Source organism: Ostrea edulis, chromosome 10 (genome assembly GCF_947568905.1).
Source record: "Ostrea edulis chromosome 10, xbOstEdul1.1, whole genome shotgun sequence".
NCBI lineage: Eukaryota > Metazoa > Mollusca > Bivalvia > Ostreida > Ostreidae > Ostrea > Ostrea edulis.
In genome coordinates this window covers 13589957-13614662 of record NC_079173.1, presented here as the reverse complement: position 1 = coordinate 13614662, position 24706 = coordinate 13589957, and the positions used below count along the sequence as shown (strand labels likewise).

General features: G+C 34.6%; 1 protein-coding gene across 2 annotated transcripts; it reads right to left on the bottom strand.

Annotated features, from left to right (window-relative positions):
• Window positions 1-1054: 1054 nt before the first annotated feature.
• LOC130050972 (4-trimethylaminobutyraldehyde dehydrogenase-like) lies at window positions 1055-24493 on the bottom strand. 2 transcript variants are annotated; one of them, XM_056152023.1, is made up of 10 exons: window positions 24478-24493; window positions 15316-15485; window positions 13636-13781; window positions 12914-13043; window positions 9447-9691; window positions 4152-4259; window positions 3898-4017; window positions 3044-3232; window positions 1912-2135; window positions 1055-1494 (listed from the first exon to the last, which is right to left on the bottom strand). In XM_056152023.1, exons 2-10 carry the CDS (start codon window positions 15476-15478, stop codon window positions 1287-1289), a joined length of 1533 nt encoding a protein of 510 aa, XP_056007998.1. In that variant the 5' UTR covers window positions 15479-15485; window positions 24478-24493; the 3' UTR covers window positions 1055-1286. The 2 variants fall into 2 exon arrangements, with proteins under 2 accessions (XP_056007998.1, XP_056007997.1); XM_056152022.1 differs by lacking the exon at window positions 24478-24493 and adding an exon at window positions 18131-18238.
• Between the last annotated feature and the right edge of the window lie 213 nt (window positions 24494-24706).

The following is a 24706-nucleotide window of genomic DNA, read 5'->3' as shown; positions in this document are numbered from 1 at the left end:
TAAAATAACAAGAGGCCCACAGGCCTTATCGGTCACCTGAATACTAGTGAAAAAGTATCACTACTTCCATGGGCTATGAAATCTAGAAAAAATTCCTGTTCTGAATGTCTACGCTAAATTCTAATGTTCAGCAACTGTATAAAACAAGATGTGTTCTTAAAACTTCACTGCCTTCAAAAGTGCATACTGATGAGCCTTTAAATAATAGGTGTATTGACATTAAATCATCAAAAGAAATGACTAATTTGGATTCATCCTAAAGTCATAACCCTGGGTTATGAAATTCACCATTTTTTGTACATCCTTTTCTGCTATTCCTAAACATGCATTTAGATTTTATACAATATCATCAAACTTACTCATAAATACTATATATTACTTTTAGCCCCACCCTGGGGTCAGAACCTTTACTCTGGGGATCATCAAGTTTACAATTTTGGACTAAAAGACTACCTGCTCTATCCATTTAGTTCAATTTAGTATCAATAGCACTAAAGATGCTATTTAAGTGTTTTACACATAAACACTACCCGGTATATAACAAGTTTGGCCCCGCCCTGGGGTCTGAACCCCTACCCCAGAAATTTACAATCTGGGTAGAAGTCTTCCTGCTCTACATCACTATGCATTTAATTTTTCTTTCACGTGTGTGCATGGTTCTAGAGAAGAAAATTTTTGAAAATTTTGTCAATTTTGGGCAGTTTTTGCCCAGCCCCTTGGGCCCAAGGGGTGCTGGAGTCCTGAAATGTAAAATTTATGTCCCCCTTGTCCCGATGATGCTACATACCAAATTTGAAAAGAATTGGACTGGTACTTATCAAGAAGTTAAAAATGTTCAATTGTTAACGCATGACAACCAATTGCAATATAGGTCACCTGAGTTTACTCAAGTGACCAAAAATCAAAAATCCCAAAAAAAATATAAATACATATGTATAGCATGACTTGCACCAAAAGTATCAGAAATCTAATAAATAGTAGTCAATATTTCACTATTCTTATAATTTAGTCCACTTTTAGAAGACACATTTAACTTTAAGTAATACACAACACATCCACTTTCTCTGTTTTTAATCATCTACTCAATTTAAACTACATACATGTATATACAGCATTGGTCAATAATGATACAACACAGGTGAATTCTAGTGAAATCACAGAAAGTCTTTACACTGAACATGATCTTAAAATGATGCTTCTAAATCGCCCATCTCCACATACACAGACTTAATCTGCGTGTAGTAGTCCAATTGTGTCCTGGTCATTTTCACGCCCCAGCCTAGATTTTAGAACGGTGCCTCTAAATCACCCATCTCCACATACACGGACTTAATCTGTGTGTAGTAGTCCAACGTGTCTGGGCCATTTTCACGCCCCAGCCCAGATTTTTTGTATCCCCCAAAAGGAACGCCAGCAGGGGTGACATTGTAGTTGTTGATGTAAAGCGAGCCTGACTCTAAAGCTGAGGCAACGCGGTATGCTCGCTGGAGGTTACTGAAAGGGAAAAATACAGGTGTGAAAAAACCCAGAGATTTTATTTTCTTATTTCCAAATTTTGTGGATTAGTATTTCGTAGCAAAAAAAAAAAAGAGAGAGAGAAGTAAGAAGTTTTCAAATTAAATCCTTTGAATAGATCTGCAAAGATTGTAAAAAAAAAATATTTACAGCAAAATACAAAGATTTTAGATAAAGTATCTTAAATATATATAATCATGAAATATTATCAACCTTGAAAAACATGTATATTTATATACATATGTAGCATTTGACATTGTTAATCTTTAAGTTGTATAAGAAATCTTTATATATATACAGTACAGTAACAAACTTAATTCTATAAATCATACACGTACATGTAAATACTTTCAGATTTGTGTACCTTTCATTTATTTTTAGATAACGCCGCCTTACTTTGTAAAGATTCCACCAGCCAGTCCATACTCAGAATTGTTTGCTCGGGCAATGACCTCTTCCTCCGTGTCAAAGGTCAAGACGGACATCACAGAGCCAAAAACCTCCTCTCTGGATACCGTCATGTGGTCCTCACAGTTAACCAGAATACAGGGACTGACAAAATATCCTCCCAGACTGGGGTCAGGGGTCACCCTCTCCCCACCACACAATACAGATGCACCCTGTGTTCATAATGGAAATGGAATTACATGTAGTAAGTTCGTTCAAATGAAACGCATGTCCACAATGATGGATGAGTCAAACTGTGCCAAAGACCTTTGTAAATATTCAACATCAGTAACGACCTCTATGCTTAATTGCTATCTCATTATAATTGAACTCCTCAGTGCATATAAGGCTACCGTACATACCGACTTAACATGTCTAAACATCTTGACCATTACTTACATCAAAGCAAGATACCCAAATAGCATCCACGTGAATGTCCAGAAACAAAAGCTTTAAAAATAGTACATTGTGCCACATGTGAAGAACAGTTTTAAATTTATTACGGCTGAAACGATACGCCCCCTTCATGATACAATACATATTTCAATACTTATGCCACGATTCGATATTATCAATACGATACAGTTTACAGAAGAAACCAATAACATTGAAGAAAAAATTAATTACCATGAATCAAAATCTTAATTTTAAAAGCAAAATGTTCCAAACTGCCGAACAGCAAGATACCTGTTGGCTATGTAATTTAAACTGATAAAGTTCATTATTATTTTCATCAACCTCAAGGCAAACAACATTCTAACTTTTTTCGATGCTATTTTGTCCTTCATGCAGGTAGAAATAATAGACACAGGCTGAGCCTGATGTATTTTACTGACCTGTTTGTATTAAATGTATTGAACCGAAAATCGAGGCAATGAATCAAATATTGAATCGTGTTTATATTCAATTGATATTTTGGTGATTTATTTCAGCCCTATAATTTATGTACATGTCCTGCCAGTAAATGTATAATAAAGTTTCTCTCTCTCTCTCTGACAGTAGTGTATGACCTCTCTCTCTCTCTCTCTCTTACTGCACTCTGACATACAATATGATCAGTTCTCTCTGTGTGTCTATTTACCTCCTTCTTAGCAATCTCGATGTAGTGCATCACTTTGTCAAATTGTTCTTTACTGATAGTGGCCCCAACAGTAGTGTCTTCATCAAATGGGTCCCCTATCTTCATACGCTTCGTTCTCTCCACTAACTTAGCCAGAAAGGGTCCCATCAAACTCCTGTGAACAAACACTCGGGTCCCATTTGAACAAACCTGGAAAAAAGTTTTATCCACATTGATGGTTATCTGAAATTGTAGTTAATTAACACTGTATGCCTTTAGCAAGAAACTTGCTGCACAAAGTTAAATCAATGAAACGTTAATCTTGCACTATCAGACATTTACAAATGACAACTATACCTGTGCAATAAATCATATAATCCTACCTATTCATTATAATTTAAAGGCATAGGGTCTATCTTTTATCTCTAAAATGACGTCACAATATTTTGCAAGAACTTCAAAAAACAAATTTGTAGTATTAATTATGAGTTATCTATAGCTGCAGCACTTTGAAATTAAAGTCATTTTGACGTTTTAGCCCTTTATAAAATGTTTGTCTGGAGGACAATATATTAAACTGGTACCTCGATGATTGTTGGCTACACACAAACATAAGAGATGCGAAGTCAACAGGGTACCAGTTTAGGCAAATGAGAACAGGAAATTATTTTGTAATTACTATCATATCCAATGTGTTTGTAAACATTCTGAAGAACTTTTTGTGATTTTCTAGTTATGATCTTAAATTTCACCACCTTTTTGGAACATGCAAAATTTCACCAATATCTTAGACCCTATGCCTTTAACAATAGCAACTCTCTTTATATATGTATACTGGATCTACACGAGATCCATGTAACATGTTGATCAAATACCTGTCCTTGTGATAAAAAGTTGGCTAGCATTGCGCCTGTCACTGCATTGTCAAGGTTACAATCTTCAAAAATGATACATGGAGATTTCCCTCCCAATTCCAACGTTACATGTTTTATATCCTAATAAAAATAAAACAATGATAAACATTGTATGAAGGACATATACGCATCAGACATTTTTGTATGTACTATACAGGAAGCATATGATTATTCTTAGCTTTTGGAATTTTATTAAATTAATGCGCATCACGTACCTTGGCACAGGCTTCCATTATTTTGCTGCCTGTTACCTCGCTGCCAGTAAATGACATCTTGGCAACTCCTGGGTGGGTGGTTATCATCTGTCCTGTCTTAGTCTCACCCTAAATAACAGACAAATTAACTGTACAACACTAAATAACAGACAGATTAACTGTACAACACTAAATAACAGACAGATTAACTGTACAACACTAAATAACAGACAAATTAACTGTACAACACTAAATAACAGACAAATTAACTGTACAACACTAAATATCAGACAAATTAACTGTACAACACTAAATAACAGACAAATTAACTGTACAACTCTAAATAACAGACAAATTAACTGTACAACACTAAATAACAGACAAATTAACTTTACAACACTAAATAACAGACAAATTAACTGTACAACACTAATTAACAGAAAAATTAACTGTACAACACTAAATAACAAACAAATTAACTGTACAACCCTAAATAACAGACAGATTAACTGTACAACCCTAAATAACAGACAAATTAACTGTACAACACTAAATAACAAACAAATTAACTGTACAACACTGAATAACACACACAGTAACTGTACAACACTTAATAACAGACAAATTAACTGTACAACACTAAATAACAGACAAATTAACTGTACAACACTAAATATCAGACAAATTAACTGTACAACACTAAATAACAGACAAATTAACTGTACAACCCTAAATAACAGACAAATTAACTGTACAACACTAAATAACAGACAGATTAACTGTACAACACTAAATAACAGACAAATTAACTGTACAACCCTAAATAACAGACAAATTAACTGTACAACACTAAATAACAGACAGATTAACTGTACAACACTAAATAACAGACAAATTAACTGTACAACCCTAAATAACAGACAAATTAACTGTACAACACTAAATATCAGACAAATTAACTGTACAACACTAAATAACAGACAGATTAACTGTACAACACTAAATAACAGACAAATTAACTGTACAACCCTAAATAACAGACAAATTAACTGTACAACCTTAAATAACAGACAAATTAACTATACAACACTAAACAAGAGGTACTGTGAGCAATGCTTACTAAGAATAGCCCCCGCTTACCCCAATTTCCCAAAGGGTGTTGGTAATAAGTATAAACTACCTCTTTTCTGAGTGTAAAAAACAAATGGCATGACAAACCTTGGGTATTCTCGTTTGTAGGGAGAAATGGATTATCTAGGAACACAGCATCTCCATGCAATGAAAAAAGCCGTTAAAGAATTTAAATGGAAACCATATTGCTACTTCGATGTCCAGTGCGTGTGACCTTTGACCTTTTCACCCCAAAATCGATAGGGAACATCTTCATCCCATGGGTAGTCCATGTGTATGATATGGTGACTGTAGGTGGAAAGGATAACGCTTTAGAGCCCGGAAACCATATTGCTACTTCAATGTCCCGTGCGCTTGACCTTTGACCTTTTGACCCCAAAATCGATAAGGAACACCTTCATCCCATGGGTAGTCCATATGTATGATATGGTGACTGTAGGTGGAAAGGATAACGCTTTAGAGCCCGGAAACCATATTGCTACTTCGATGTCCAGTGCACTTGACCTTTAAACTTTTGAACCCAAAATCGATAGGGAACATCTTCATCCCATGGGTAGTCCATATATATGATATGGTGACGGTAGGTGGAAAGGATAATGCTTTAGAGCCCGGAAACCATTGCGTCTACAGACGGACGGACGGACAGACAGACGGACAACCCGATTCCAGTATACCCCTCCCACAACTTGTTGCGGGGGGTATAATAACAGACAAATTAACTGTACAACACTAAATAACAGACAAATTAACTGTACACCACTAAATAACAGACAAATTAACTGTACAACACTAAATAACAGACAGATTAACTGTACAACACTAAATAACAGACAAATTAACTGTACAACACTAAATAACAGACAAATGAACTGTACAACACTAAATAACAGACAAATGAACTGTACAACACTAAATAACAGACAAATGAACTGTACAACACTAAATAACAAACAAATTAACTGTACAACACTAAATAACAGACAAATTAACTGTACAACACTAAATAACAGACAAATTAACTGTACAACACTAAATAACAGACAAATTAACTGTACAACACTAAATAACAAATTAACTGTACAACACTAAACAACAGACAAATTAACTGTACAACACTAAATAACAGACAAATTAACTGTACAACACTAAATAACAGACAGATTAACTGTACAACACTAAATAACAGACAAATTAACTGTACAACACTACATAACAGACAGATTAACTGTACAACACTAAATAACAGACAGATTAACTGTACAACACTAAATAACAGACAAATTAACTGTACAACACTACATAACAGACAGATTAACTGTACAACACTAAATAACAGACAGATTAACTGTACAACACTAAATAACAGACAAATTAACTGTACAACACTAAATAACAGACAAATTAACTGTACAACACTAAATAACAGACAGATTAACTGTACAACACTAAATAACGCACACAGTAACTGTACAACACTAAACAACAGACAAATTAACTGTACAACACTAAATAACAGACAAATTAACTGTACAACACTAAATAACACACACAGTAACTGTACAACACTAAATAACAGACGAATTAACTGTACAACACTAAATAACAGACAGATTAACTGTACAACACTAAATAACAGACAAATTAACTGTACAACACTAAATAACAGACAACTTAACTGTACAACACTAAATAACAGACAAATTAACTGTACAACACTAAATATCAGACAAATTAACTGTACATTCTTAAATAACAGACATATTAACTGTACAACACTAAATAACAGACAAATTAACTGTACAACACTAAATAACAGACAGATTAACTGTACAACACTAAATAACAGACAAATTAACTGTACAACACTAAATATCAGACAAATTAACTGTACATTCTTAAATAACAGACATATTAACTGTACAACACTAAATATCAGACAAGTTAACAGTTGTGGAGAACTGTATAACACTAAATAACAGACAAATTAACTGTACAACACTAAATAACAGACAAATTAACTGTACAACACTAAATAACAGACATATTAACTGCACAACACTAAATAACAGACATATTAACTGCACAACACTAAATAACAGATTAGTTAACAGGTGCGGTCAACAGGTGAACTGATTTGGGTTTGATTAAGTTGGAAAAGTTATAACATGAGTTGGTGAACCTCACAGAAATAAAATGTAATAACAAGAGACAACAGGCCTTATTGGTCACCTGAGTATAAGTTAAAAGTATCACTAGCCCCAACTTGCACTACAGCCCCAGTGCAAAATCTAAAAAAACATTCCTGTATATCTAAATATGTAAGGGCTGTTCCAGAAATGATCAAATGGGGGGGTTGGGCGGCAAACGATACTTTTTTTTGTGTGGGTGGTCGTATTTTTTCATATTTTATTTGGTCCGTGGTTGGACTGTTAAATTTTTTTTATTATGGGTAGTGGGTAGTTTCTTTTGTTTTTTAATTTTGTGCCACGTGGGTGTTGAGTTTTCAGAATATTTTTATTGTCACTCTTGTCGTGTTGGTTACAAAACGTCGGAGGGAAAATTGAAAACGTGCTTTCGAAATGCTGCTTTCGAAATCGGAAATAACATAGAACTATTCGAGTTGTCGCTCTTTGTAGCGCATAACTTTCTATTTCCATTACGGCACTCTTCAAATTAGAGGCGCATTTAGTAGGGTCCCTTGGGACGTGATGGCGGCAAACTCTGTAGATTATTACAGTTTACAGTGCATCGATCTTGGGAATATTTTGAAATCAATAAGTATTCCGTTTTCTAATAAAAATAGGCAAACCTTGGTTGATTTATGCGAGGGTACCGATGCGTTATATTTATCAGTCAGTGTGATGGTGATATAGAGGCCTCCATTAGAAGATGAACGATTCATGGAAAAACATATCCATACCCATTTCATGATAATAGCATCGCTTGGACTCCCAATCTTTCCAACATTCTTGCCATAGATGCCTTTGATTGTTGATGTGACATTGTTTCTTCAGAATTACTGTGATACAATGTCGCACAGGCATTACCAATCATTGACTACTAGAATGTTTGTCCCGAAAACCTCGTGAGATTTGTACCGTTTTCATTTTTTAAAATATCTTTGTGGTGGATCTGGTTATGTTTTTTTTAATTAGATGGGTCATTGTAAAATGAGTTTTATCAATTTGATGGGTCATGGGGCAATTTTTTATTTTTTTTATGGGTGCTTGGTATATACAAAAGGTGCCTCCCGACCCCCCATGTATTTATTTCTGGAATAGCCCTAAGCGAAATTCTTAAATTCAGCTGTAGTATAAAACAATTTAGATGTGTTCTTCAAATGCAAATCCCCCTTAAGGTGCCCATATTGATGAAAGTGCCCACATTAATGAAAGTGCCCATATTGATAAAAGACTTTACATAATATACATGTACATGTATCTATATAATAGTGTTATGATTTGCATGAACCATATCTCATTAAAATCACAGTGTTTGTTTGTTATGCATTGATTTATGAATAAAATGATTTAAAATTACAATGATGCAGATATTTACATGGCTAGTTAGACACAAACTGGCAAGTAAAAAATCATGGAATATAAAAGGTTCATTGGGTTATTTCTTATACATGTTAGACACAAACTGGCAAGTAAAAAATCGTGGAATATAAAAGGTTCATTGGGTTATTTCTTATACATGTATTTACACAGATATTTATATTTCCTGTTGTCATCATGCGGCACTGGTAAATACCACTACAGACTACAGTAAAACATGCTTATAACAAATGTATACAGAAGGAAATCACACTTATTGCAAAGTGATATTCATTCCCCTATGAAAGGAAAATAATAAAAATGTTTTTAGATATGAAGAAATTTGGTTATAATAAACTGTTTTCTGCTGGCTCCTAAGGTTTGGTATTAACGTGTTCTACTGTAGTGAAAGTGTAAAGAATTGGTAGCCTGTTTGGCTCCTTCATTTAAAGGGTTAGTTTTAATCCCTGTTGGATAGTCTGGTAGAAAATTCTACAAATATTTTGTTACACATAGATTACAAGCTATTAATTCAATTAAACATAGCAATTCCTGTAGGACAGTCTAGTATTAACAGATATTTCATAACACACACAGAAGTAATTACAATCCAATAGAAAATTATGTGTACAACTTTTGCACAGACCTGTATCACATTATAGCAACCATCTGGAAGCCCCGCCTCCTTGTAGATCTCCCCTAACATAACAGCTGTCAGAGGGGTAAAGGGTGAGGGTTTGAACACGAAGGTGTTGCCACATGCAAGGGCAGGGCTGGATTTCCAGGATGCCATCTGGAGTGGGTAGTTCCAAGCTCCAACTCCCCCAACCACACCAAGGGCTTCACGGACTGTATAATTGAAGCTTCCATTAGGTAAAGGTAGGAATTCACCTGCAAATATATACATAAAGAGTTAGAGGTTTACAGTGTAAATTCATACTCTTGTTTATACCTTATCTGTGATCAGTGTACAAAATAATGGTGTAAATTTATACTCCTGTTAGTGTACAATGTAAATTTATACTCCTGTTAGTGTACAGCGTAAATTCATACTCCTGTTAATGTACAGAGTAAATTTCTACTACTGTTAATGTACAGTGTAAATTTCTACTACTTTTAGTGTACAGTGTAAATTTCTACTCCTGTTAGTGTACAGTGTATATTTATACTCATGTTAGTGTACAGAGTAAATTTATACTCCTGTTAGTGTACAGTGTAAATTTATACTCCTGTTAGTGTACAGTGTAAATTTATACTACTGTTAGTGTGTATAGTATAAATTTATGCTCATGTTAGTGAACAGTGTAAATTTATACTCCTGTTAGTGTACATTGTAAATTTATACTCCTTTTAGTGTACAGTGTAAATTTATACTCATGTTAGTGTACAGTGTAAATTTCTACTCCTTTTAATGTACAGTGTAAATTTCTACTACTTTTAATGTACAGTGTAAATTTATACTCCTGTTAGTGTACAGTGTAAATTTCTACTCCTTTTAATGTACAGTGTAAATTTATACTCCTGTTAGTGTACAGTGTAAATTTATACTACTGTTAGTGTGTATAGTATAAATTTATGCTCCTGTTAGTGTACAGTGTAAATTTATACTCCTGTTAGTGTACAGTGTAATTTTATACTCCTGTTAATGTACAGTGTAAATTTATACTACTGTTAGTGTACAGTGTAAATTTATACTCCTGTTAGTGTACAGTGTAAATTTATACTACTGTTAGTGTGTATAGTATAAATTTATGCTCCTGTTAGTGTACAGTGTAAATTTATACTCCTGTTAGTGTACAGTGTAAATTTATACTCCTGTTAATGTACAGTGTAAATTTATACTCCTGTTAATGTACAGTGTAAATTTATACTCCTGTTAATGTACAGTGTAAATTTATACTCCTGTTAGTGTGTACAGTGTAAATTTATACTCTTGTCAATGTACAGTGTAAATTTATACTCCTGTTAGTGTACACTGTAAATTTATGCTCCTGTTAGTGTACAGTGTAAAATTATACTCCTTTTAATGTACAGTGTAAATTTCTACTCCTTTTAATGTACAGTGTAAATTTATACTCCTGTTAGTGTACAGTGTAAATTTATACTACTGTTAGTGTGTATAGTATAAATTTATGCTCCTGTTAGTGTACAGTGTAAATTTATACTCCTGTTAGTGTACAGTGTAAATTTATGCTCCTGTTAGTGTACAGAGTAAATTTATACTCCTGTTAATGTACAGAGTACATTTATACTCCTGTTAGTGTACAGTGTAAATTTATACTCCTGTTAGTGTACAGTGTAAATTTCTACTCCTGTTAGTGTACAGTGTAAATTTATACTTCTGTTAGTGTGTACAGTGTAAATTTATACTCCTGTTAGTGTACAGTGTAAATTTATACTCCTGTTAGTGTACAGTGTAAATTTATACTTCTGTTAGTGTGTACAGTGTAAATTTATACTCCTGTTAATGTACAGTGTAAATTTATACTCCTGTTAATGTACAGTGTAAATTTATACTCCTGTTAGTGTGTACAGTGTAAATTTATACTCTTGTCAATGTACAGTGTAAATTTATACTCCTGTTAGTGTACAGTGTAAATTTATGCTCCTGTTAGTGTACAGTGTAAATTTCTACTCCTTTTAATGTACAGTGTAAATTTCTACTCCTTTTAATGTACAGTGTAAATTTATACTCCTGTTAGTGTACAGTGTAAATTTATACTACTGTTAGTGTGTATAGTATAAATTTATGCTCCTGTTAGTGTACAGTGTAAATTTATACTCCTGTTAGTGTACAGTGTAAATTTATGCTCCTGTTAGTGTACAGAGTAAATTTATACTCCTGTTAATGTACAGAGTAAATTTATACTCCTGTTAGTGTACAGTGTAAATTTATACTCCTGTTAGTGTACAGTGTAAATTTATACTCCTGTTAGTGTACAGTGTAAATTTATACTTCTGTTAGTGTGTACAGTGTAAATTTATACTCTTGTCAATGTACAGTGTAAATTTATACTCCTGTTGGTGTACAGTGTAAATTTATACTCCTGTTAGTGTACAGTGTAAATTTATACCCCTGTTTATACCTTTTCTGTGGTCGGGGTATAAGATAGCAGTGTTAATTTACACCCCTGTTTATACCTTTTCTGTGGTCGGGGTGTAAGATAACAGTGTTAATTTACACTCTTCCTAACAACTTATCTGTGATCCGTGTATGAAAGTACAGTGTACCTATAGCTGACATACTGTAAATACCTTATCTTACGTGAGTACTTAATCTCCATGATTCGTAGACTTCAAATTACGAGAACATGAATGCGTGAGTGGTCTGTTGACCGAGAGATTTTACATGTATTTTAGCAATGTAAAAAGAAAAGTGAGTAATTTCATCTTGAAGGTGATGTTTGTGCAAAAATATGCAATAATAAATGTGTATATTTAGGAATCTACAATGCACAACTTCTGACATAATTTTGATTTCCTTTTCACAAGCTCAGACAAGTAGAAATCAATCACACTTGAGGTTAAACTTAAGCTACTCCCATACAGATGGTGCATACATATGCATTTTACTGTAAACGTTGATAATTCCACGTGTTGTTAATTTTGCACATTTCCTTTGCAAACCATACGTGCAGTGTTTAATTACACAACATCAGTATCTTTAACTAATAAATTGCCTCTCTATGAGAATAGTACATGTGGGGGGAGGGGGGATTTACACGAAATCATGTATTTGTAAATACACCCCCCCCCCCCCCCCCACAAACACACACAATTTCCATGGTTACAGTATGAAGGATTTTTCAACCAAATCTTTGGGATGCCGTCTGTGTTTGTACATAAAATCAAATTGACTTAGTACACAATAACAGAGAAAATCTATGGCCAAAAAATTTAAAAAAATAGTTTCTCAGGCCTAAGATTTCAAATTTTGAAGAAGGAGGCAGGGTTTTATTTCTTTTTACTTGGCTGTAGCATGAGTTATCTTTCCTTCCTATATAGACTATAGCTTACATAGAGTAAGCAATGAGATTTTTCATCTAAAAAAAACAATAAAAAATTTATTGCATGTGTAGAAAAATGACATCAAACTGCAAGTTATGTACAAACCAGAGATCCTAGCTGCCAATCCTCCATAATAATCTATCGTATCGGCACATCCCTGAACATCATATCGAGCCTCCCAAATAGGTTTTCCACAGTCCAAAACCTCAGTCCGGGCAATCTCCTCCAGGCGATCCTAAAATCAGTACACAGCATAATTCACAATACTATAAACAAGTGTGCTATGATGAAAAAAATTTATCTGAAAATTTTCATCATTTATTTTCTTCTATAAAATCTAATGCTGACGATTTAGAAAAAGAATTTGGGTGAGAAGAGGGATACTAAACTGGATTTAAAATTTTCAAAACAGATATTGTATTACAGGTGTAGGGGGGGTTCCTTTGGTGGGATAGTAATCTTTGTTTTATTTTGGCAGTAGCTAGGTTGTGAATTTGCTATAATACATGTATATGCTAAAGAAAGAAAGATAACCTGTACATTTGATTTCATGTCAAAACTAATGGTACATGTATATCTTTGGGAATGAAAATGACCAAATTTTAGACCGGGCTAACAAAGAGTGCTATAATATTGAAATGTGTAATTGGGATAATATTGCAGTCAGACTCATGCCACATCTTCTTGGTAGAATTCAATTCTATTGCAATTATGAAAAAAATATATTGAAAACAAAGGTATAACTGCACATAAGATAAGAAAAGTTTTCTAATTCAAACAATGTAATTGCTGTGATTTAAAGCACGATCTTGGTCTAGGTAAATTACCCTCATAATATTGGCCGCCTTCTTGAGGACACTGCCCCTCTCAAACCCCGAAAGTTTGGACCAGGATCTAAAGGTTTCCTTGGCTTGACCCACAGCTTCATTTACGTCCCTCTGGCCCGACGACAAAACTTTTCGTAGAGTTTCATCTAAAAGGAAAAAAATACTTTTGAGACATGCATGATCATATTGAACAAATGGTGTATCCCTTTACAACATGACATCATTAAATGGGTGCCATTCTCAGACAAGAAAACTTGAAAAATATGTCCTTCACTTTCGACTTAATAGACTACATGTATATATCAATAAACATCCCACCTACAACCTATGTACTAAATATGAAGCTGACAGATCAAAAGGTTTCATTAGAATTGTATCCACCCCTGACCTTTGACCTTTTGACAAGAAATCAATTGGCAACTTTCTGTCCAGTTCTGTTATTGGGTGTTGGGATAATGTAGTGGTTAGAACACTCTAGTTTTTTGTTACTGTGACCTGAGTTCAAATGACTGTGTGTGATAGAGCATTGTGTTCACCGGGCCATCTCAGACAAACTCACTTTTCCCATGTGACATGGGTTCAGTCCTTGTTATCGATGGTGGCTGTATTGTAAGGATATTGTACTTATATAGACACACATGCTTGTTATCGATGGTGGCTGTATTGTAAGGATATTGTACTTATATAGACACATGTGTTGTTCCACATGGAAGTTAAGCATTTGTTATATAATTGGAGTGATTATGACAAAAATTTCAATAAATATTTTGTGACCTTGACCTACTGACCCAGAAATCAATATGGATGAGACAGAAAAAGTAAATAGTATACCCTTTATTGTGTTCACAAACATTTCTTATGATCACTTATGAGCATCTTAACATATATGTGCCTTTAGAGTCTGAAATCAATAAGCATGATAACAAACTTTTTCTTTCTCTTTATCAATATTCATGGCAAGTATAACTGACATGGTACACTTTGTATGGTGTAAACAACATCGAATTCAGTTACTGACTGCGATCTTGAACAAGTAAGACCCAGATACACTGGCAAACACACTTAGTTACACATGTACATGCATGAATAAGTTAGAAAGCATAACCCTGCTACTTTACTACAAGAGGATAATCAGTATAATAATAAATCTTTATATGGAATGTCCTTCTGAATCAGTAATAATAGCATGAAATGAATCAGAATCAAAAAGTCTGAAAATGAGAAGAAAATACAGCAGAGTGAAATAAGATCAGGTGCTTAACATGCATAACAAGTCCAAAAGGAATGGCATCTTTTATAGTTATGTTTTCATACCGCTAAATATCAATACTCCAGCACAAGTTCTCTCCTTTGTCTGCTCTCTTGAGGCGAAAAAGTCTTATGTCCATGTATTGGAACTTGTAATTTTCTGATCTGTGTAGCTTTGACATTTGTTATTTTTTCATCATCTGCAGCCAACTACAATAATGGCCCACGAAGGGACATGAATGGAAACTTAAAAATTAGCTATCATTTACAATTATAATCTCTGATATTCCCAAGTGTGCAGAAGGAAAACTTGTTTATTTGCCTGGCCCTGCAAAGGTAGACAATTCAAATTCCTGATCGGTATGTCTACTGACAGGATGGAATATTTTTCTCATACATACTATCACCCCACGAGTACATGACGCTGTGTACCTGTTGCTGGACACTTGAGATCAAACTCCCCAACACTGTCTGAAGGGTTGCAGCGTTTCCCCTGAAGAAAATTCAGCGGTTGCTGAACCTGTGGAGATGAACCCGTCACAGTCGTTAGACAACGATGGAAACAATGAACATACGGACAGCGCCTTAGTAACATATCCAATCTACAAAAAAAAAACCCATGCTTCCACTCTCAATTAACTGTTACACTTCTAGCCAACACACTACTTAGTGTAAGTAAGTTATCAAAAATTCTGCTGAAACGAGTACAGTAGACCTTCGATATCTCAAATACTGATATCTCGAATATTGTGGATAATTATGTCAAAGTGATTCGGAAGTCCCAACCATTTATTCTTTCAGTATTTTACCCTCGATATCTCGAATCCTCAAATATCTCCAAAAAGTTTTTTTCCAGGGCCCATCAAGTTCGAGATAACAAGGTTTAAGTTTAACTGTACACGTACTCAAAATTGTTCATATCTGAATCACAATAAAGAAACTATAACAGTGTATAATTTCATTTTTGAAAATACATGTGGTCATGAACTGCAACACCAGCATACCACATGAAGCTCATTACCACGAAAAGAATGCCTGTGTGATGTGGTGCAGTTCATACCATTCTATATTTTCAAAACTGACATTATTTCTTATATAACATGTATAAATTACATTCTACTTTCAATTCTGTCACAATTCCCAGCTGTCAAAATAGATGTACTATATTTCACAAGATTCATATGCGCATTGTTTACAACTCTAGCACATACATGAGGAAAATTTTAATGGATATCATTACAATTTGTAAGATACCAAAGGTAAAAACATAATACACTGCAAGACTAATAGGATTTCTTTGAGGACTTGTTTTTAAACACCAGCAAAATTCTCAAACCTGGCGATGCTGTACATAGACATTCAATTAAACTGATTCAATTTAAAAAAAAAATGATGAAAGATTGAAATTCACTGAACCAGAATTGAAATGAGAATACTTGCTAAATTTTGGATACATCCTTTAGTACGACTTTTAATTTACATAAATGAAACCAGCCATACATGTATATGTACTTTTATTAAACTTAAAGAAGTACTTGAAAAATTTCAAATGCAAATGGAATAACAAAGCAATATAGAAGCAACTCTGAATCATATGCAGGTTAGAAAACTTTATAAGAAAATCAGAAATAAATCGGATTAAATTGCTGTATGTCAAGATCTATTTTCATCAACATGAGGAAGGAAATTTTATGTTGTCAGATTAAGTTGAAAGGAATTAAATGTTTTCACAGCAAGATCTTCCTCAGACGAAACCCAATGAATAAATTGTTACACTTAAATAGAATACTGACCTATAAAATACGAATTACATTCAACCCAATCGGACATTGTTTGAATGTCTGAATTCTCAAACCTTTTCTGCTATGAATTAAAGAAAAGTTTCTGATTTGCAAGGAAACCCCCATTGTCGGGATACCCATGGCTGATCTCGAGTAGAAGATGAGATCAGCCGTGGGTATCTGACGATGGGAAATCCCACAGCAGAAAGCCAAAATGACCATTAAATCTAGATTTTATTGTGTAGTGCATGCCACAGGTCCAACTGAGACTAATCATATACTGTAATAATTCTGTAACCTAATACAAGTCAGGGATTCCCGGGCACCCCATGTCATTGTTTATCACAAGGATCTTTGCACTGTATAAAAACTTAGTGAAGATGGATTTTAAGCAGCAGTCCAATTGGTGACAGAACTGTCCATATCATGGCATTTAAAATCAAATAGTTCAGTTCTGCACAACTGCATCTAACAGATTGGGAACACTTCCCCTATAGCGAAATTTTTTCACTATTATGTGATTATCCTATCCCTCTTTCATGTCTTTAGTGAGAAAACAAACATTTAACCACAAGTGATCCTGTTGTCATGTTTGACAAACTGACAAATCCCGTGCAAAGCTGAATCAGTGTGACACACAGTCAATGTGGTGCATCTTCGCTAGCCAAGGGTTTTCGGTCCACTCTAATCTCAGCGAGATTCGTCGAGGCTGGATATTTGGACTGACGCCTCTTCCGGAAGAGGCGTCAGTCCAAATATCCAGCCTCGACGAATCTCGCTGAGATTAGGTCCACTCCACTCCCCATTAATGGTTTATGGGGAGTGGAGTGGACCGAAAACCCTTGGCTAGTGAAGATGAATGTGGTGCGGATTACCTAGATATAAAATTGAGAACACAATGCACAATTTCATATCAATGTTGCTGTGTACATAAGAGAGGAGGAGGCTGAAATCCAATGCAAATCGGGATTACTTTTCTTTTGATTTATATGTTTGCAGTACTAAGTATCGGACATCTTTGCACTTTTTCTTTGTTTTCACATTAAAAACACGAATAGATGTACTCCTCTGGTGTTTTTCTCGGTTGCAGGGGATATATTTACTCTCGCTAAAGAGGAATAATCGCATTTTAGCGAGAATGAGCTCTTGCCTAGGGGAAGTGTCCCTAACCTGTTTAAAATAAATTAGTTCTGCTTTCAAACTAACCAAAATCAAATAAAAGATCCGCTGACATTTTTAAGAAGCGACTTATGATCGGAATAAATGTCTGCTAATGGACTAACATTATGATAATAACGATAGACCATGTACTGAAAACGTGATAAAGATAAGCTCTGCGCAAGCTAATTTTTCTGAACATAAAAACATACAAAATACAAAGTTCAGACAAGTTTCGTTTCTTTATTTCATGAGTTCATAACATATCTAGTTTCCTCTACCTGTCATATTCTGTTAAATACACTTACCTAATCTAGATTAAAAAAAAAATTCTGGAGGAAATCCGAAATGTCAAGATTTTGTACCGGTACACTATTTCTTCCTTCGTTACCGGAGAGTGTTTTAAAAGTTTGATAACTCTATTTGCATATGCCATTATCGCAAAAATGGTCGGGATTTTTTTGTGTCTTCTTACAAATGTACAAGGTTATAAACACAGGCACCTGAAGTGTGGATAACTTGTATAGATCTTATGTATATATCCCCCGTCTAGAATGAAATTATTTTATACAGAACCAAAAATTTATCAAAAATATGTTATTTCCCCGCCGATCACTCTCATAAGTCGTTCTGAATAGTCAGTTTGTACCTTCTATAAGCTTTTGAGATGACCACTTGTGAGAGTAGTAATAAAAAAAAAAATAAATTTCAATTCTGAATTTGGAAATACTTATACCAAATCTAAAATGAAAAATCACAATTATGAAATAACAATGAATTTTAGAATCCCTACATATACATAAATACAACAAAATAACGCATTTTGAGGGTGGATACCCCCTTTGAAAACCAAAATTAATGGTAGAACCCCCTTTTTCAAATATTCATGGATTCCATCCCTGCAGAAACACATGGGTTTCTAACATAAAACTAATATTCTAGGCTGAAATAGGCCTAAATTGGCACATTAATTTACAGAAATAGTTATATATAAAATACATGCTTTTCTCTGATGTTAATTGAATTTTAGATAGGTTTTTTTTTTCTTTTCTAAAAACAAAATAGATAGGCCTAAATAAAACGAGCGACTGAGACACGGAATTTCCTAACTGTGTTGAAGTGTTAGAACAAGTGGTAGGGGATCTGACCGAATGCTATGTTATATATACATGTATCATTCAAACCCAAATTCATTGCGTCACCTAATAGGTTATACATTTCTTTAAAAATATCTGTATAAAGAAAAATACGGTCCACTTTCTAACCCCTCCTCACGGACATCTACACTCTCCATAGTAAATTGCCGTAGGGGTTGGTCGTACTTATACGCTAAAAACACGATTGCATCCTGCATATATAGGAATGGTTGTATCCAATTGAAGTTTGGCCACGGTGGTCATGCAACTCAGTAAACATCAAGCGTTTTGGGTTGGGTTTTTTAATTATTAACACTGAAAATTGTATAGAACATTTTTTTTTATAATTCTCTTCACAAATGTCCATGAAACATTGCCGATTCCGATAAACATGTCCTAGTGCATGCGCAAGTTGTCCGTCACATGTCATCTTGTTACAGAACATCGCTTGGTCTTTTCCGTCGAGTTGAGAAGATTGATTGATTGATTGACTGCATATTGTTTATCGTCCCGCTCTAGAATTTTTCACTCATATATGGAGACGTCATCAATACTGATGAAGGGCTGCCTATGCTCAGCGCTTACAGCCTTTGAGCAGGGAGGGATTTATATCGTGCCACACCTGCTGTGACACGGGGCATCGGTTTTTGCGGTCTCATCTGAAGGATTTAATCGCCTTTTACGACAAGCAAGGGCTACTGAGGACCTATTCTAAACCGAGTCCCCACGGGATGAGTTGAGAAGGGGGGAAAACTCGAGAATGGCCGAGCGAAGTTTCGATTGGCTCCGGTACACGTGTGCATGCTGACTTCTCCCCCAAGCACTCGCTTATATATTTTCAACAAACAGGGGGCTATCCGTTTCGAGACCGATTCAGGGGTATAAACATCTTTACCAAAGGAATTTTCTTCCAGTATCTCACCAGGCTTATATCTTTCATCCAGATCCCATGCCATCAGCTTTCTACCGAGCTCCAGGTTATTACGTCCATTGCCGTAGCCATGTGAGCTTGTTCTGATTATCTTTTGTCTGGTGTGCGTCTGTAAACTTCTAACATTTTCGAATTATTCTCCAGAACCACAGGGCTAATTTCAACCAAACTTGTTGTTCAAATGAACACCATTTCTGAAGTGGAGATAATCAAGAATTAGCAAACATTTTATAGCATATGCATTCCTTTAAAAATCTTCTCAAGAACTACTGGACCAATTTCAAGTTGAAAACTTCTCACAAATCATCCTTGGATACAGAGGATTCAAGTTCATATAAATGAAGGGCTGTGCTCCCTCTAAAAGGGAGATAATCAAGAAAAGGCAAAATACGGTGGAGTAATTTAAATATCTTCTCAAAAGTCACTGGGCCAGAAAAATTGAAGTTGATTAATTGTATATTATTTAACGTTACCCTCTCGAGAATTTTTCACTCGTATGCAGACCGTATCATTGCCGGTGAGGAGCTACAAAATTTAGGCCTCTGCTTATTGCTTACGGCCGTTGAGCAGGGAGGGGTATTTATCGTGAGACACCTGCTGTGACACGGGACCGGTCTTATCCGAAGGACCGTCCCATTAAATTTAGTCGCCTCTTACGAAAAGCAAGGAGTACTGATGACTTATTCTAACCCGGATCCACACGGGAAGTGGAATGGCTATATATGTTAAAGGCCCCGAATATATTTATAACAATAAATCTTCTTGTTTCATGTTACAATTTACATGATTCAACATTTTTTAAATTTCATCAACATTTGTATTTTTATGATTTATATGTTACACGGCGAATAAATTTGCCACAAACGGAGCATAACTTTGAGTATAAGCTTGGGGTTTCCTCATTAGCTGAAATTTCCATAGACATTTGGCTCCGATCATTCTTTTACATGGACGATAGTAGGTACATTTAAATCACTTATAGGCTGTGTTTGTATATAATGAAAAGCTCTCTCTTTTTTTTAAATTTCGTGTGGCGGTAATTATACAAATATATCCCATATTAATGGTATTTTAAAAAGAAGATATATATACATGTATTTAAATAAGCACCGAAATCCAACAATACCCTATTTTCTTAAACTGTCAGATTTAAAATGATGCAAAGCCTTTATAGAAGCACCGAAAAGGCCTGTTGATGTGATTTACTTTGATGATGATTCAAATTTTTATTTTTCTGGGATTCCATACTGGTTTAAAGTTTTCCATGTTTCACAATGGACACTAGTACTGTCAAATATTTCTTCATAATCAACGAATAATAGATATAAAATTTATCCGCATTCTACTGCTTGTTCTGGGCATATATATCTGCTCCGTTGTACCCCTTCCCTTTCTCTCAACTGTCTAATTCCTCTGATATTCTTGTGAGGATACCCCCCCCCCCCTATCATCTCTGTTGTTGTCATCATTATTGCTATTCTTCACCAGTTGCGACAATGCACTAAATCACCCTGTGTTGGATCATGTATCAACCCTGTTTTCCAATCTTGTGGTGTACTTTCTTCTCTCCATATACTTTGATGATGATGTGTATTTTATTACCTACAGTTGTTTCCTTACTATAGTATAAACATAATAATGTATATAAAGAATAAATTCAGTAGTCTATGTAATATCCACAATTAATTGATTAACATTCATAAAGTAATAGTAGTTTTTCTGAAATGGTGACATTAAAAAATTTTCATTTTAAAAAGTTTTTATCTATTTGTATCATTCTGTTTTCTGAAAATGTGTAATTTTTCTGATGTTGACCTATATTTCTAAAATGTGTAATTTTTCTGATGTTGACCTATATTTCTGTATTCGTATGTCTGATATCTTTATAAAAAATACCTATTGTCTTTTAATATAGATTAGATTATGCTATATTGAGTGGAAATTAATACAGTTTTTCCACTTTTAACCATTAATATCGATAAGTCGTATGAGGATTGAGCTACCTTAGGACCGGTCAATATTTATTAGGGGGGGGGGGGGGGACCGGTGTATTCCATATTTCCATTTTTTAAAAACCCATGTCCTATCTTCTAAAAATGCAACAAAAAAAAGTTGCTGTCCTATATCAGATGTGTAATTAAAAAGTGTGTGTCCTATCGAATAAATAAATATGTATGTATGATTAAATAGTTTTGCTTCATTTTAAAAATCTCTGGGGTTCTTCAAAATCATTACTTAAAATCTGTCTCTCCAGTTATATCAGCTGAGAGATTCAAGCTCCTGAGAAACTTGTGTTTACTTTGCCATGTTTGTTCGGTAATTTGTCCAGTGAAGTTACTAATCTCATTATTTTCATCTTATTTTTTTTTTCTATTTGTTAAATTATTGTTTAAAGTGCTACATTTTGCTTTTTTTTAATTACTGTTTTACTGAATTGTTGTCTCATGTACTTACAAGTATTTTCCACATCTCAGAATTCTTCATGAAAGGTGAAGATAACAAACAGTGATCAATCTTATAACTCCTATAAGTCAAACAAAATAGAGAGTTGTGCAAACACTGACCCCTGGATATACCAGAGGTGGGATCAGGTGCCTAGGAGTAAGCATCGCCTGTCGACCGGTCACACCCTCCGTGAGCCCTATATTTTGATCAGGTGAACGGAGTTCAAGTCAGTGTGCCGAGAACAGCCGAACACTCGGTATGAAACAATTCATACAGCATTTGACCCAATGATAGGTTGTAATGGCAAACTATCAAATTATATATTAAAGATGTGTTTAGACTTTAGTTTTAATTACGTTACTTTTAATTACATGTTTTGATATTAAAAATTTTCAAAGGTTCAGTATTTGATATTTCAAATTGTCTCTGATATATTCAACTTGGACATGAAATAAAGCATGCACACAATTCAATATTATTGTTTAAAAGATAGTTGAATTCAAAGTTTGAAATACTTCATAATATTTTTTGTTTATTGATACATTTGCAAAAAATATAGCCGTCCTATTAGTGCTGAAAATGAAAAGTGTTGGAGTCCTATCACTATGCAAGTCAAAATAAATGTGTGTCCTATTGCATTTTGCAGCGGTCTCAACCCCCCAATAAATATTGACCGGCCCCTTAAATACACATAAATTACATGTATACTTGCAGTCATATCAATCTTTTATCGTAAATGGTTTAATGTCTTTACATTTTATATTACATGTATATGTATTGTCTTGTGTGCATGTTTGTGAATGTGTTTTCTTAAGTTTTTGTTTTCTCTTCTATTCTTCGGGTTAGAATAGGTCCTCAGTACCCCCTTGCTTGTCGCAAGAGGCGACTAAATAGGGCGATCCTTCGGATGAGATCGCAAAAACCGAGGTCCCGTGTCACAGCAGGTGTGGCACGATAAAGATCCCTCCCTGCTTAATGGCCATAAGCGCCGAGCATAGGCCTAAATTTTGAAGCCCTTCACTGGCAGTGGTGACGTCTCCATATGAGTGAAAAATTCTAGAGAGGGACGTTCAACAAGAAACAATCAATCAATCAAATAAATCATGTCAGAGACCGACCCAGTTTTGTGTTGTGAGAGCCTATGACATCAGTTATTTTATAGTATATCGCTGTCTTTGCTCCTCAAAATACCAAGATTCCTAAGTTTGACTTTACACAACTTCTTCGTGACATCTCCAACAGTTTCACTGTTTGTAGTCACATCATACACAGTATGTGCTGCTTTTCTGCTCCCCCCCCCCCCCCCCCTTGCTAACTCGTCTGTCCATGCTCATCCTTCTGTTTGTCGCTGTATTCCTTCTATAAGTATTTTATCTATTCTCTCCGATCAAACAGAGATGAACTTTTCAACCAGCAGCTTTCTTTCATCTACCCTTTTTTTTCCAACTACATGTATTGCTTCGTACTTATCTATTCCTTCTGTTTTCTCTTTTCTTGGTCCTATGACATTGATTACGCTTTCCTTACAGTTTTTACGGTTTATTTTCCCCACTGACTATCTTTTTGTAGTTGAGAATACTGTCTGAAGGATGTTGATTTTTATGTACGTGTAGATATCTTTCATTTAGTCTGGTCCAGACTATCTTTCATTTCGTCTTTCACTACCTGAATACCAAATTACACCCTCTTCTTTTCAATGCACTGTTATTACATTCACTGTCGCCCTAATTGTAAACCTGCTTTTCACAATTCAATGCAGTGTAGTAATTACAATATTTTTCTTTACATCCAGAGTTAGAAATGAAAAACATCAACAGTATTTAAATTAACCATTTCCCCAATATTAATACCATTTCCTTCCCGGAATCTCTACATTTCCGAGATTCATATATGTATAATGTACTGCTGACATAAATGTAGTAAATGCAAAAATGGATGGTTGAATTATCTGTTGCAATACAAGTATGAAAATTCCACCCCCGTACAGTACTCACAATAGTTATCACACATGTGCATACATGTAATTAAATCTATTAATTTCAAGTTCATATTTATTAATTCATGGATCGATGTACGCGTGTATTACACGAAGGGGGCGTGTTCCGGGCTTGTAAATAAAATCAAAACGAAGTACTCTACTTACAGTTGTTAGTCAGACCAAGCCCTTGCGAATGCAATTTTCAGTTCCTATCGTCCTATACATGGACCCTACCCCCCCCCCCCCATCCTGAAAAAAAACCCACATGCATGCATGTATGTGCTTATGGTATTCAAAACTTTTATTTTATTTTATTTCATTTGCACAAGCAGCACCTCATCAATTTCTAACGTTGGAATAAAAAACAACAACAACAAATATAACACAGAAATAA